At 37.6% G+C, this 15352-nt stretch overlaps 1 protein-coding gene across 4 annotated transcripts; it reads left to right on the forward strand.

The window, feature by feature from the left end:
- The first annotated feature begins 775 nt into the window (after positions 1 to 775).
- GNPNAT1 (glucosamine-phosphate N-acetyltransferase 1) lies at positions 776 to 15352 on the forward strand. Of its 4 annotated transcripts, XM_086709747.1 has the most exons (7): positions 1022 to 1155; positions 6383 to 6550; positions 7903 to 7965; positions 10894 to 11021; positions 12389 to 12450; positions 13665 to 13833; positions 14129 to 14255. In XM_086709747.1, the coding sequence occupies exons 2-6, from the start codon at positions 6397 to 6399 to the stop codon at positions 13795 to 13797; spliced, it is 540 nt and encodes a 179-aa protein (XP_086565873.1). In that variant the 5' UTR covers positions 1022 to 1155; positions 6383 to 6396; the 3' UTR covers positions 13798 to 13833; positions 14129 to 14255. The 4 variants fall into 4 exon arrangements, with proteins under 4 accessions (XP_086565872.1, XP_086565871.1, XP_086565870.1 ...); XM_086709746.1 differs by lacking the exon at positions 13665 to 13833 and having other exon boundaries at positions 776 to 1155; positions 14129 to 15352; XM_086709745.1 differs by lacking the exons at positions 1022 to 1155; positions 13665 to 13833 and adding an exon at positions 793 to 926 and having other exon boundaries at positions 14129 to 15352.

Consider the following 15352-nt stretch of genomic DNA (forward strand, 5'->3'; position numbering starts at 1 on the left):
TAGCTATATGACTTTGGTAAATTACTTCTCTGAACCTCAGTTCCCTAACCCGTAAAATGAGGACATCTGTTTTGGAAATGGGAACTCAAAAGTCATTTTTTTCTTTTCTAATCCAGCGTTTCTCCACCTCAGCATCTCCACTAACTCTCCAATGTTGTCGTGGGTCCCTGCTGTGTATTGTAGGTTTAACAGCCTAGGTGGTCTCTACCCTCTGGCAGATAACAATGACATCTCTCCCACAGACAGGCTGAAAAACTCCAGACATCGCCAAGTGTCTCCTGGCAGGCGAAACCGCCACAGCTGAGAACCGGTGTCTTAACCCTGTGGTTCATCCAAAAAGGATCTGAAAGGACTGCAGTGGCCCCACTTCACGGAGGTGACTCAGAAAACGGGATGAGGAGCTTCCAGCTGCCAGCCAGTCGCCCAAGTCCTAATTAAATGCACTATTAAGAGAAGGGGCAACAAGGGGCAACGGCAGAGGGCAAGAGGCCGAGCCTCCGGGTTCCGAGAATGCAAAAGGCCCACACTATCACCACTTACGGTGCTTCGCTGACTCCTAAGCAGAGTTATTTCCCGAGAAGCCGAGAGCTGGAGGCCGCGGGCATGACCGCAGGGAGCGAGCCCGGGTGGGGCCCCCGCGCCGCCGGGAGGCGGAGTCCCCGCGGGGGCGGTCCTCGCCGCGCCCCACGTGCAAAAGCCCGCCGCACGCCCCGCCCCGGCCCGCCCCTCGCCCTCGGAGCACCTCCGCCCGCCTGCGCGAGGCCCTGCGTAAGCGGCCCGGGGTGGGGCGGAGGCGTTGGCGGCGTTGCCACGTCCCGGTGGCGGCTCGCGCAGGGGCGGCCGCGACGGCAACCGTGGCGCGGGAGGTGGAGGAGGAGGTGGGGCTGGCGCTGAAGCCGGATCCGGATCCGGTGCTGTGTGCCCGGGTGGGTGAGAGTCCAACGGGCCTGGAGAGGAGCGCCGACCGCGAGGCCTCCACGGGTGAGGGAGGCTGGGGGCCGGGGAGCGATAGCCGGGCCGCGCCTGGTGTCCAGGGGGCCGTCGTGGGCCTGCCTTCACATTTATCAAACAGGTGTGACCGCTGTCCCCGGGCGAGGAGAGCTAGGCCCGGGTGGGAGGTGTTTGTTCCGGGAGCCGCGCATTTAGCCTCGCCAGGTGGGTGCACATGTGGTGGTGGAGTGCGGTTCGGAGCAAGTTGAGCGCGCCTGGGTCAGCGAGAGGTTAGGGATGAGGGCTAGTGGTCCAGCCATACAGTGGTGGGCACAGGGTCTGGGGTCGAAACTAACTCTTCGCTCACCAGATTTTAACGTGGGGGATCGAGACAGCTGCTCACAGCCCTTGCTGCCATCAATTTTGAAGGGGCACGAATGCCCCGACCCCCCTTTTCCCTGTTCCTTTCCGAGGTGCACCCCGCGGCGGTCGGGAGCCACTTGAGGACCTGATTCTGCCCGGAAGATCACCTCCTGCACTGACTAAACTGGGGCTTCAGCTGCGGAAGGGAAGGACATCCTTTGTGTCTTTTCCCGGGGCTTGTCCCCCTAGACACACTGAGCACTGTGATTTTCCTTATAGGAGGAACTGATGTTTATGTAAACCGAACTCTTAAAATTTCGTGCAAAATTGAAACGGGAGATTATGGAATTAGTTTTGTTAGGTTATGCACTCATGAATAAATCTTAGAATGGGTCTCAAGAAATCATTTAGGTCAGCCTTTTAGGTAGAATTCGCTGGTATTTTTTAGAATTAAAGCTACCTGTCTGGTACGATGATGTGAAGATTGAAGTCTATGGAATATGGTGTTTTAGAGCTCAAGATGGGAAAACAAGATAGGATTCCAAGTCCCAGTTCACACATTCGCAGTGTTACCTTGAGGCTCCACATGCTCCAGTTTCCTAATCGGTAGCCTGGGAATAGTACCAGATTATAGGGATCAAATAAACGATCAGAAAATACTTTTTAAAATTCTCTGCTGAAGTATAATTTCATAGCTTAATAAATATGGCATGGTCTGTTAAAAATCAGCGAATAAAGTGTTGTTTAGATTAAAAAATTAGTCAAATTAGTATCGAAATTGTTACGAAGTGCATGTAGACAAACCCTAAAGTCTCAAAGAGCAAAACCTCCCCCTTCCCCATTCACCATGTCATGAAGTATTGTAGCGATGACCCAGGAACTCTTGAGATATGTAAAGCAGTTTAGGTTTAGCCTTGGATTATGCTTTTTAAATTTTTGTATCAACTTTAAAAATCTTCATTCCCAGTGTCTACTACTTGTTGCTCTCAATTGCTTGCTTCTAGCAGCATCTCCTCCCTGTTTGTATTTTAGTCCGCTGTACAAGTTGGGAAACTAAATTGTTGAAATTGCCCAAAGAATAGTCAATTGAACGAGAACTTGATGATCCTAGTAAAAACGAATTTGGTGTATCGTTTTTGTGATATCATTTGTGGCAATTTGGGAAACTTTCTTCTTTTGGATTTTCTGAGTTGTGACCGAGTAAGTCTTATACCATTTGTTATTCATTCACTAGGCATTTATTGGGCTGTTAGGCTTATATGGGCCTTGTAAATGCATGCTAACTTCACAGTTAAATTGGAAAGGTTCTGGAGAAATATTTAGGGAGGGTTAAGGTTTAGTTTTTAAAATCAGTCACCCTAGTGTTGATGATGAGATTCAGCTTCAGACATCTGCAATTCTATTTACTGAAATTTCCTAGTTTTGCAGTACTTCAGCGCACCTTAAGATCCTAAAATAATTTTTTGTAAACCAAATCTATTTCATTCCTTTCTAAAAATCTTTTGAAATTTGATAATCAAATCACATACTATTTTAACTTTCCCAGCATATTAATTGGGCACCAGCAGAATTTTACTAAATGGGGATGGAGTGAGATAAAGGAAAGTAACTTTAAGTATGGCTTTATTTTGTAAAATAACTCATCAAGACATTTTGATGTTAATTTCTGATTGCCCAGTTAATGGATTCTTATTTCTATCCAGAATGCTTTGTTCAATGTATTTTGTTGACATGTCGAATACTCTTATTTTCCAAATATAGTTTACAGGTGTTGCTTTTGACTAAATTTTTAACTTGTACAATGAAGTAGGGAATTCATCTTCACTAGTGCATCTTCATTACTAAGGGTACAGGATCTGGAGTCATGCAGGAATGGCTGCATAGTCTGTGGTAACCTGTGCAAAATGCAAATAGAGGGTTCTTTGTTTAAAAATTGTTAAGAGTTTCAATTCTGTGGCAGCAGAGAGTAGAACCAGGTGTGAGGCCCAGGGCAACTGCAGTGGGGCCCAGTGCCTATGAAGCCGGCTCTGTTGCCTGGTTTTGAATCCTTACTCTGTTCCTTACTGGCCCTGTTATCTTGAGCAAGTTACTGTGCCTATTTCTTGGTCTGTAAAATGGGGATAATAATGAAAGATCTCTTGTATTTTTATGAGTTAACAGGTACAAAGCACTTCATAAATTTTAGCCAATACTATTTTTTTATGATCATTCAGGGAATAGGACCATCTGGTTAAATAAAAGCACAGGAAAATATTAGTATTTACTGTTTAAAATTCATTAGTTAAAGGCTTTGTAATCCTAATTCTCCTGTGTACCTCCTCTCCCCCTTCTCTCTTGGAAATTATTAACTGTATTTTGTGTGTTTTCTAGACTACATTTTATTGTAAACTCAGGCAACTTTATAGGAAAAAGTAATCTACTTACTTTAAATTGTTCTAATGTTCATCGAAATTCCCTTTTGAGCTTTCTTTAAAGTTCATGATTACAACTGTATGTTAAATAAAATGAACATCAAACTGTTTAAATAGTGGTCTTGCCCTGAGGAACTAAATTTTTAACACTTTCGGGCTTCTGTATTTAATGTATACATTTTACTCTATTGATAAATATTTAGCCTGTTTATCTGCCTACCTGAAAAAATGTTACCCATGTTTGCGATGAGAGAATACCCAAAAGCCTCAGGGATCCAATTACCAGGGACAAACACTAAAATGCATGCATTAAAGTTAACCGATACAAAATCTGTTTCAAGTGGACTGTAAGCTTGTTAAATTTGATATGAATGTGTGGTTTTTTAAAATGTTTGTTTATTTCTGAGAGAGACAGAGCATGAGTGGGGGAGGGGCAGAGAGAGAGAGGGAGAGAGAGAGGGAGGGAGGGAGGCTGGCTCAGAATCTGAAGCAGGCTCCAGGCTCTGAATCTGAGCTGTCAGCACAGAGCCCCACGTGGGGCTTGAACCCACAACTGTGAGATCATTACTTGAGCTGAAGTCCGATGCTCCAGGCGCCCCAGATTGTGTGTGCGTGTGTGTGTGTTTAATGTTTATTATTTTGAGAAAGAGAGAACATGTGGGGGAAGAGCAGAGAGCGAGAGGAGGGGGAGAGAATCCCTCTGTGCTGACAGCACAGAGCCTGATGTGGGGCTTATCCCACAAACTATGAGATCATGGCCTGAGCTGAGGTCAAGAGTCAGACACTTAACTGAGCCTCCCAGGTGCCCCAATATGAACGACTGTTTTAATATTTTAATCATCACAATTTATTTCCTTTCCTTACTAGTCTCAGAACCAGATATAGTTGTTTTGTTTTTTACAGCTTAACATATTTAAGTCCTTTTTGAGGGGGAAAAAACCCTTGGTGTTCTACATAATAAACTATGATTTTTTTTTTCTATCCAAGAATGTTTCAGTTTAATATAAACATATAACCTGTCATCTTTTTTGTAGTCTCTGTCTGTACCCAGCACAGTGCCTGACTCATGAATTAATTTAAAGATGAAAAAAATAACAAAGATTTATAAACATGAATTTTAATTAGCTGCTAACTGAAGTGTATCTTGTTGAGCACTTATAGTATGCCAGGCACTGTTAAGTGCTGTATATAGTAATTCATGTCCTTCTAATAATTTCATCTCCATTTTACAAATGAGTAAACGGATTGTTAGAGTTGAATACATTAGCTATAATCACATTTGACATTTGGACACCAGCTTGACTCCAAAGCTCATGCTCTTTTCCATCTTAAGTTTAAATCCTGACTCCACTAACTTTGTGATCTTGGGCAGGTTACTTCGTTTCCTAGTCTGTTTAAATGGAGATAATAATCATCCCTATCCTGTAGGATTGTTGAAGTAAATGAATTAGTAATGTGTGAGGTTCTTTGAATAATGTCTGACCTATTGTAAATGCTGAACAAATGTTAACTGCTGTTATTATACCACACTACCTTCCCAAAGCCTCTACTGTAAGTGCAGCATTACCTGTATGGTTGTCAGTTACACATGCAGAGGTTTAATCCACCTTTAAGGAAAAGTTCAGACTAATTTCCCTTAAGCATATCATGACTTAGGAAATAGGGAACATAATTGGAGTGAGGTTATTGGGAAAATTGTCATCAAATAGACTTTAATTTTTCCTGTTTGTTTCCTTTTGTTATGTTAATATTATGGATATATGTCTTTAAAATCTTTGTTTCAAAGGAAAGCTAGAAGCAAGTATCAAATAGAATAGTTTTTTTTAACTGGGTAAAGGAATAGAAATGAAAGTTAGGGGTTGCTTTACAGTCTCCTAATAATTGTTAACGAAGATTCTGTTCTTGCAACTCTGGGTTCCACAGACGTGCCACTGCCCCCATTTTTATGTTTTATATAATTTTTTCATTCTGTCCTTGTATCTGTTGTTTAGGCTGTTTTATTAGACCACACCTAGTAAGAATCTACCAGTTTGTGAATGTTCAAAAAAGAGGATAATACTAAAACTGATTATTTTTTAATAGTATGAAAAACACTGGCTCTTCTCACGCTTCCTAATTGCAGCTGAGAAAATTACGTTATAGGTTCTTAGAAAATCTGGTCTGAAAACAGAATCCAACAGATACCCTTAATATGAATCTTTACTAGCTGAGACCAAATACTACAGTGAATGTGGAGTAAATAAGCCAGTTTATCAATTATCTTCTGTTTATGATTCATATAAAAACCAAGTAGTATGGCCAGTAAGTCTTTCTTAGTGGTAAGACCAACAATCTCTTAGCCCAGTAATAAAAAAAAGTAAAGCCCATGAAAAGTCAGCTAATCACAGTGCTATGCTAGCACCAGCCGATAGGAAAAATATTTTAGAAGAGTTGCTAGAAAACACGGTTTTAAAGTTTAAAACTTACAAATTTAGTCATTTGTTTACTATCTGATGTTAACCATAAGTCTTCTGTTCATCTGTGATGGTGGCATTTATGCTAGATTCGGGATAGAACATATATTGCATATATGTTAAAAGAATTTTCTAATTGCATTAACTTTTATTAAGAAATAGACTTTCTTACTAGCCATAATTCCCTATTAAATAAATGCCTTACCATTTAAAATTTTATTTTAGACCTTACTACAAAGATGAAACCTGATGAAACTCCTATGTTTGACCCAAGTCTACTCAAAGAAGTGGACTGGAGCCAGAATACAGCAACATTTTCTCCAGCCATTTCCCCAACACATCCTGGAGAAGGTTTGGTTTTGAGGCCCCTTTGTACTGCTGACTTAAATAGAGGTAGGGACTTGGTTTACAAATCTTGGTTAGAATTATACAGTTGGCCCCTGAACAACATGGGGGGTTAGAGGCACTGACCCCTGTGCATTTGAAAATCTGTGTTTAAATTTTGGTTCACCAAACGTTTAACTTACTAGTAGCCTACTGTTGACCAAAAGCCTTGCCAATAACAGAAATAGTTGATTAATACATATTTTATGTTATGTGTTACATACTATATTCTCACAATAAAGTAAGATAGAGAAAAATGTTATTAAGAAAAATGTATTTATGGTACTGTAATGTACTTATTGAAAAAAATCTATGTACAAGTGGACCTGCAGAGTTCAAACCTATGTTGTTCAAGAGTCAACTGTAATTAGCATTCTGTTTTCTCCACAAAATATGATGATGCTGAGAATATTAAAAAATAATATTTGATTTTTGGATTTTTTTTTTGTACTTAATTTCTAAAGTGACTGAGACACTCAATTCCAATATGTATATATAATGGCTAAGACCAGGTATCACTGTGAAATATTTCAAATGTCTTAAGTACAACACTACTCCTCCCTAATTAATCCTTTAAAAAGACTTTTCATAAAGGTAAAATTATCATCTATAATGACAATAAGGAAGAGTCTTCTCTAAGAAGCTGGATGGGAAAGGAGGGTGGAGATAATTTACTTGGAAAGGTTGCAGAGGTTTTGTTTACATATATTTCTTTTTTTTAAATATAAATTCTCCAAAATGAGTTCCTTAAATTTTGGTAATAAGAAATAAACTTTTTAGTTTTCTTTTTAGTAGGAAATCTGAAGAAACTAATTTTGGTCCGACTAATTATTGAGTATGTAGAAGTTAAGATTCTCAAAGTTCTCAAATGTTCACATTAATTTAACATTAATGAAATTAATTAGTATTCCTTAAAACTTAGTCTCAACAATATATTTTAATTCAAAAATAATATCCTATTTGACCATGACGATCTTGCACGTTTAAGTAAATAAAGCCAAAGCATGTATTTGGGAAAATTTGGCATTCCTTGCAGCAAATTTAATGCAAATTACATCGAAAAATATACCTGCTTGTTTTATAAATATTGAATTATTAAGTTCTGCATGACTCCAAAAATCTTAAAAAATCCTTTTCCAGGCAAATTCCTTGGTAAAACCTATTATTCTTTGTTTCATGTAGTGATTATAGAAAGAGTAATGGGTTTCAGTTTAATATTTTTAAATAATAAAATGATTAATTTCAAAATGATTACAGAAAGTTCTGAAAACACAAGTGCCCATAATCCCACCACCTTCACACATTGCTTTTGATCTTTCATTTGGTCTTCTCATGACTTGAAATCTGTTTTTCAAAACTAGGTTTTTTTAAAGTACTAGGTCAGCTGACTGAAACCGGAGTTGTCAACCCTGAACAATTTATGAGTAAGTACTACAGCATCTTTTTCCTGAATGAAAATAAAGGGAAACAAGATTTTTCATTTAGAGCTATGTTCAGTGCCTACTTGTGTTTGTGTTCAAATAGCTGGAAATTATTCATAGGATAATTAGCTATTTTCTTATTTTTTAAAGTTTATTTATTTTGAGAGAGAGAGAGGCGGGGGGAGGGGACAAAGAGAGAATCCCAAGCAGGCTCTGTGCTATCATGCTATCACCTGGGGCTTGGACTCATGTACCATGAGATCATGACCTGAGCCGAAATCAAGAGTCAGATGCTTAACCAACTGAGCCAGATGCCCATTTTCTTATTTAAATGCTTAATGTGGTTACCTGTTCTAGAATCCAAATGTAGCAATTCTCGTGTTTTACAAAATACCTGACTTTTAGACAATTATCGTAGCATTAAATCTAGGTGACATCTTTAGAGATTGTTTTATATTGTATTTTTTTTTTTAATGTTTATTTTTGAGAGAGAGGCCAAGCATGAGCAGGGGAGAGGCAGAGAAAGAGGGAGACATAGAATCCTAAGCAGGCTTTAGGCTCTGAGCTGTCAGCACAGAATGTGACATGGAGCCCAAACTCACAGACCACAAGATCATGACCTGAACCAAAGTTGGCTTCCTAACTGACTGAGCCACCCAGGCGCCCCTTGTAGTATTTTTCATGTGGTTAGGTTTTTCATGGAAATCTCATCACCAAATAAAAAAGAGTGATTGAGACATTATGTTCTCAATTTATTTAGTTTGTTTATATTGAATTTTAAGGTCAACCAGTGTCATAAGCATTTATAATACATATGAGAGATGGGGGTGCCTGGGTGACTCAGTCAGTTGAGCGTCTGACTTCTGCTCAGGTCATGATCTCATTCTAGCCCTGCGTCGGGCTCTGTGCTGATGGCTCAGAGCCTGGAGCCTGCTTCGGATTCTGTGTCTCCCTCTCTCTTTGCCCCTCCCCTGCTCACAGCCTGTCTCTCTCTTAAAATAAATACACATTAGGGGCGTCTGGGTGGCGCAGTCGGTTAAGCGTCCGACTTCAGGTCACGATCTCGCGGTCCGTGAGTTCGAGCCCCGCGTCAGGCTCTGGGCTGATGGCTCGGAGCCTGGAGCCTGTTTCCGATTCTGTGTCTCCCTCTCTCTCTGCCCCTCCCCTGTTCATGCTCTGTCTCTCTCTGTCCCAAAAATAAATAAAATAAAAAAACGTTGAAAAAAAATTTAAAAAAAAAATAAATACACATTAAAAAAAAATTTATAATGCATATGAGAGAATGGAAATCCAGAGAGGTCAAATGACATAAGATCACAGATGGTTACTGATAAAGAAAGGATTAGAACCTTCCTGATCCCATCCAGTGCTCTAACACTGTCGTTTCCTGTTTTCTACAATTTCTTCATTTCTGTCACCAGGTAATTTTGTTTTGTACTGTAGCTGATCCTCCCAAGATGAAGATCACTCTTTTCTGATTCTCACTGTTTTCCTTGAATTTATTTCTTCTTCCCACTCCAGAACCCTATCTAGAACAAGACTAGAAATAAACAGTATGTGAGAATATTTGGCTCAGTTTTTATTTCTGAATTCCTCTTTGCCTGTATGTCTGATTAGATGAGAAACCCAAGTACTAAAAATCAATTTGAGAGAAAAGTATTCCATCTTTGCTCCTATTTGCCATGTGACTTTGGGATGATTAGATATGGAAACATTTTTTAGCTACTTCACAAGGTGCTTTCAAAGCAAACAAAAACAATAATTCGGTTTTTTAAAAATTTTTTAAATATTTATTTTTGAGACACACACACACACACACACACACACAGAGTGAGCGGGGAATGGGCAGAGGGAGGGAGAGAGAGAATGTCAGGCAGGCTCCACACTGTAAGCATGGAGACGGATGTGGGACTTGAACTTGAGAAACCAGGAGATGGGACCTGAGCCAAAACCAAGAGTTGTATGCTTAATCAACTGAGCCACCCAGGTACACCAGATTCTGTTTCTAAAAAAGGAAGTCAGAGTCCTGAAACACCAGATCACTGTCAAAATATTTTGAAGCCAGAAGACTAAAAATTACAGAATGGAGCCATGTAAACATTTTAATTAAAATTTGCTCATGTAAATTGAGCACCTGTGTGGCTCAGTTGGTGGAGTGTCCGGCTTTGGCTCAGGTCATGATATCACAGTTTAGGGTTCAAACCCCATGTTGGGCTTTGGGATTCCCTGTCTTCCTCTCTGTACCTCCTCTGCTCATGCTCTCTCAAAAATAAATAAAACGTTAAAAATTTTTAAAAACAAATAAGAGATTTGCAGTTTTGTTTTCTTTTTAATATTAAGTGTAAAGGTTAAAGAAACTTATTTAAAGTAATAAAGATATTAGAGTTTTCATTCATTAGTCACAGAAGTGGAAGCATCTGTAATTTACTTGCATTGTGTTATTCACCTAAAATAGCTGTTAATAGTTGTACTTTGCTAGCAGATTTTTTTTTAATGTATGGACTGTATTCTAATTGATAGTAATTGCTGATGTTTCAACCTCTTGGTCATTTTTAATATTTTCTTTGAAAACTTTTTTTTAAGTTTATTTATTTTAAGAGAGAGAGAGAGAGAGAGAGAGAGAGAGAGCAAGCATGGGAGGATCAGAGAGAGGGAGAGAGACAATCCCAAGCAGGCTCTGCACTGCCAGCACAGAGCCCAGCGCGGGGCATGAACCCTGAGATCATGACCTGAGCCAAAATCAAGTCAGATGCTTAACTGACTGAGCCACCCAGGCACCCCATAATAATTAATTTTTTCTTTAGAAAACAAAGTAAATTGCCATGGTGAAATCACTTTAAATATTCAATAATGAGTCAGCTAATCCTAATATTTTTATGGCACCTAATAAAGTTTAAAGTCTGCCACATAACACTTGTCCGATTTCCACAGAATCTTTTGAGCACATGAAGAAATCTGGGGACTATTATGTTACAGTTGTGGAAGATGTGACTTTAGGACAAATTGTGGCTACAGCAACTCTGATAATAGAACATAAATTCATCCATTCCTGTGCTAAGGTATGTGTTCACATTAATGCTTATGAATAAAATGAACAAATGTTTTCTAGCAAAATCAACTTTGAGTTTCCATTAGACAAATCTATTTTCTGACTGCTTTTCAATGTAAAATGAGAGCTGTATTGCCCTGGAAAAAGTTTTGCTTCTTAGACATCACTTAGTAACATTTTCGTCTTGTGTTCTCAGAGTTAGGAAGAAGATGTATTAACTATCTGAATTGTTTGCTAAACATTGTTTTGTAAGGTGTCAGATTTGGTATAGTCATAGGGAAACCAAGTCAGCATCATGAAATTTGGCAGTGATGTTTAGAATCCCTAATGCTATTTAAAAAAAACAACAACAAAATACTTTGTATATACAGTAACACAAATTCCCACATCCATTTCCAAGCACTAAAAGATTCAGAATATTATATAGTTGACCCTTGAACAAGATTGGAGTTAGGGATGCTGACACTCTGCAGTCAAAAATCTGCGTGTAACTTTTGACTCCCAAAACTAATGTTGACTGGTTACCCTACAACATAAGCAGTTGATTATGTTATATATATTATATATAGTATTTTTATTTATAAAGCAAGCTAGAGAAAAAAATGTTACTATTTTTTTTTTTAAGTTTATTTGAAAGCGAGAGAGAAGGAACGTGAGCAGAGGAGGGGCAGAGAGAGAGGGAGGGAGAAAATCCCAAGCAGGCTCCTCACTGTCAGCCCAGAGTCTGACACAGAGCTTGATTATGACCTGAGCTGAGATCGAGTCTGATGATTAACTGACTGAGCCACCCAGGCACCCCAGAGAAAAGAAAATGTTATTAAATCATGACAATACATTTACAGTATTGCATTTATTAGAAAAAATCTGCATAAGTGCACCTGTACAGTTCAAACAAACCACATTGTTCAACTGTATTCTGCTCTGTGACATTTCTAACTCCTGATCACTCCTCATGACCCATGAGAACCTAGCTAATCCAGTGAAAATTAGAAACACTTCAAATGTATTCTGAGGTACAAATTTTGGTGGGCTTTCTTTACTAGAAATTAGTAAATTATATTTGGATGTTTGAAAGAAATTGCTCTTAAGCAAGGAGTAAGATGATGGAACATGACAAGATTACATTTTGGTTCTGTGGATTCTGAAATCTGCTTTAAAACAATGGAGTGGTAAGATTTTGGATATAGACAAAACAAGATTAGGCTACAAATTGGTTCATTATATTATTTCCTCTATAATAAGTAAAAAAAAGGGTTGCATTTTGGTTTCTGTGAACTTCCAAGTTTACAAAATATTGTTATTGAATTCTGTCACTTGTTGATGTAGCTAAAAACAAAACTACATGCTTAGTCCCTTAAACGCTGTAAATATTTTCAGAGAGGAAGAGTAGAAGATGTTGTTGTTAGTGATGAATGCCGAGGAAAGCAGCTTGGCAAACTGTAAGTAGGCAGAAACAAGGTAACCCTCATTAAATTAGATACTTTTTCTGTTTTAGTTAATAGTATCTTACCCAGATATTTGTTAAAAAATGTTTTCCTGTTTGAAGTTCTTTTTAGGTGTCCTTAATTAAGCTCACCCTGTAGTTTAAATTAAATTTAATGGAAGAAACAAAGTATTTTTGTTTTATCATGAAGTTAGGAAATTGGGAGTGTACTGTCTTATAGACTAACATTTTTATTGACTTTTAATATTTTCATACTAATAGGAAACAAACTTTTGGCCGAGTCAAGTGATTCACCTATTTCCCAGTCTTATTTAAAAACAAAGGAAATGTCCTCAGCCTCTTAAGTTTTAGGAACATATACTAAAATAGCCTTTCCTGTATAATTCTCTATGCATTTATCTAAATCTTTTGTTTATTTATTTAGAGAGACAAGAGACAGCGTGAGTGGGGGGGAGGGGCAGAGAAGAGAGAATCCCAAGCAGGCTCCACACTTCAGCGCAGAGCCTGATGTGGGGCTTGAACTCAGAGTGAGATCATGATCTGAGCTGAAATCAAGAGTCAGGCGCTTAACCGACTGAGAGCAACCCAGGCGTCCCTATCTAAATCTTTTAACTTGCTTAATACCATCTCTTCTGAATTTTAAGGAAGTTGCTCAATAAGTTAGGACCTGCTATGTGCCAGATATTATTTGAGATATTTGGGATACATCAGTGAACAAAACAGACCAATTTCTAATATTCTAGTCCACTTAAATGTCATACCTTTTATAGTTTCCTAACTTCAGTCAAGATGTTCTGTCTTCAAAATGATACAACTTTTCAGTCTGTGCGAACATGAGAAAACCCTTTGGGTAAATTTTTGTAGATCTAGTTTTTTTTCCCTAAGGCCATTAGAATCACATTCTTATACTGGGGTTTGGATTCTTTAAGGATTTGAAAAATGTATACTTTTTTTGTTTTGTTTCTATTTCATATTATTTAGAGCAATCCAGAAGTAATCTGATATATACTTTCACAAATATTAGCTTTAAAAATGATACAGAACAAAGCTTTTACTCATGTTATGTGGAAATGTTGTCTGTTCCTAAGTAGTTTGAATAGATTTAGGAAAAAGATTCAAAATTTTGGCCATATTTTTTAAAAAAGTTGACAGTCTTTAGTGTTAACATGAATCCTTTTTTTAATTTTAATGTTTGTTTATTTTTGAGAGAGAGAGCAAGCAGGGGAGGGGCAGAAAAAGAGAGAGAGACCCACAGAATCCGAAGCAGGTTCCAGGTGCAAGAGCTGTCAGCACAGAGCCCAATGCCGGTCTTGAACTCACGAGCCACGAGATCATGACCTGAGCTGAAGTTGGAGGCCTAACTGACTGAGCCACCCAGGTGCCCCAGTGTTAACATTAATTTTAGGTTGAATTTAGTATTGTTCTATTAATGTGCTAGAGACAACTTAGATAAGTTATATTTGAAACAGTCAAATGCTTTGGGTGATTTAAAGCTTGTCCAGTTACAATTTGAATATTTAAATGAATACAGTGAGAAAGGTCATGACCTAAACCCATTTCTAATATAAATTTGAAATTTTATTTATATAATATTTATTCATTTATATTAAGTTACTCAAATGCATTTTCATTAACAAATGCTCTATGCTTTCCCCCTGCTTTTTGAATTGCAGGTTGTTATCAACCCTTACTTTGCTAAGCAAGAAACTGAACTGTTATAAGATTACCCTTGAATGTCTACCACAAAATGTTGGTTTCTATAAAAAGTTTGGATATACAGTATCTGAAGAAAACTACATGTGTCGGAGGTTTCTAAAGTAAAAATCTTTTAAGAAAGACATTTGTCAAAGGAGTTAATGCAACAAGGCAATACTCTTCTTAGAGTTAAAATATTTTGTTGCTGCAACCCAGTGACCTCCATAAATACTGGATTGAAAATAACATGGTAATTCAACAAGTATAATGACACTTAGAAGATTACTTTGGCCTGTGGGACATGCTGTGAGTTTAGATTACAAATGAGTCTTATAAAGGGGATGATTTTTAACCAAAGGAATATATTTTTAACTTGAATCTTTTCTTGCATTGTATTTTTCTAAAGTTTGGCTTCATTTCTTTGTAGTTAAGAGTATAGGTAGTATAGTTATGTGTCTGCAATCTGTACTGCTCATTAAAAAAATATATATATACCATAAATAAGGCTATATCACATTCACAAAATTAATACTTTTGTTTCAATCAGAGAAACACCAAAAATCACTTAGGAGTGTTATCATTTTTCCATATATTACGTGAAATTGGGTAAGATAACTAAATGTAGTGCAGACCAACATTTGCTGGTCCTAATACTGAATTGGCAAACAACCTGGTTAGCCTTTTTAGTAAGTAGAAATGAAAATTATAAAATGTGACAGGATTCAAAATAAAACAATTTAAGTGTACATCTGAAAGTTTATATAATTCTTATGCAGTTAAGGCACCACCTGTCTTATATGTGAAATATAATTATTCATTTGTTTAAAATACCTAAGAGCAAATATAAGGTACTTTTTAACAGTGAATGAGCAAATCTTGGCATATTGTGTATTTCTAACCTGATTTCTCATCTTTTCATTGATGTCTTCTAAGTAACATTTTTATGAAAGATTACAAAATTGAGTGGAATATTTTAAATAAGTATCATACTGCATTTGTTAAATCCTTGCAATGTTGATGGAAGCTTTTCTATTTACTGTGATTGTTATGGTACTATTATTCTGGTCACTATCTTGTTTTGATTTTATTTATTTTAATTATTTTTTTTAGTTGGAAAATTGGATATTTTATTAATGGTTCTAATCTTTTGCATTCCATGTTACATTAAACCTGTTCATATGATGAAAAGTCTTTCATTTGAA

This window comes from Puma concolor, chromosome B3, assembly GCF_028749965.1.
Source record: "Puma concolor isolate L17-30 chromosome B3, mPumCon1.1.hap2, whole genome shotgun sequence".
Lineage (NCBI taxonomy): Eukaryota > Metazoa > Chordata > Mammalia > Carnivora > Felidae > Puma > Puma concolor.

Coding starts and splice junctions, on each gene's coding strand:
- GNPNAT1 (XM_086709746.1), top strand. CDS start 6,397: ATGAAACCTGATGAAACTCCTATGTTTGACCCAAGTCTACTCAAAGAA. Junction 6,551..7,902: donor TACTGCTGACTTAAATAGAG/GTAGGGACTTGG, acceptor TTTCAAAACTAG/GTTTTTTTAAAGTACTAGGT. Junction 7,966..10,893: donor CAACCCTGAACAATTTATGA/GTAAGTACTACA, acceptor CGATTTCCACAG/AATCTTTTGAGCACATGAAG.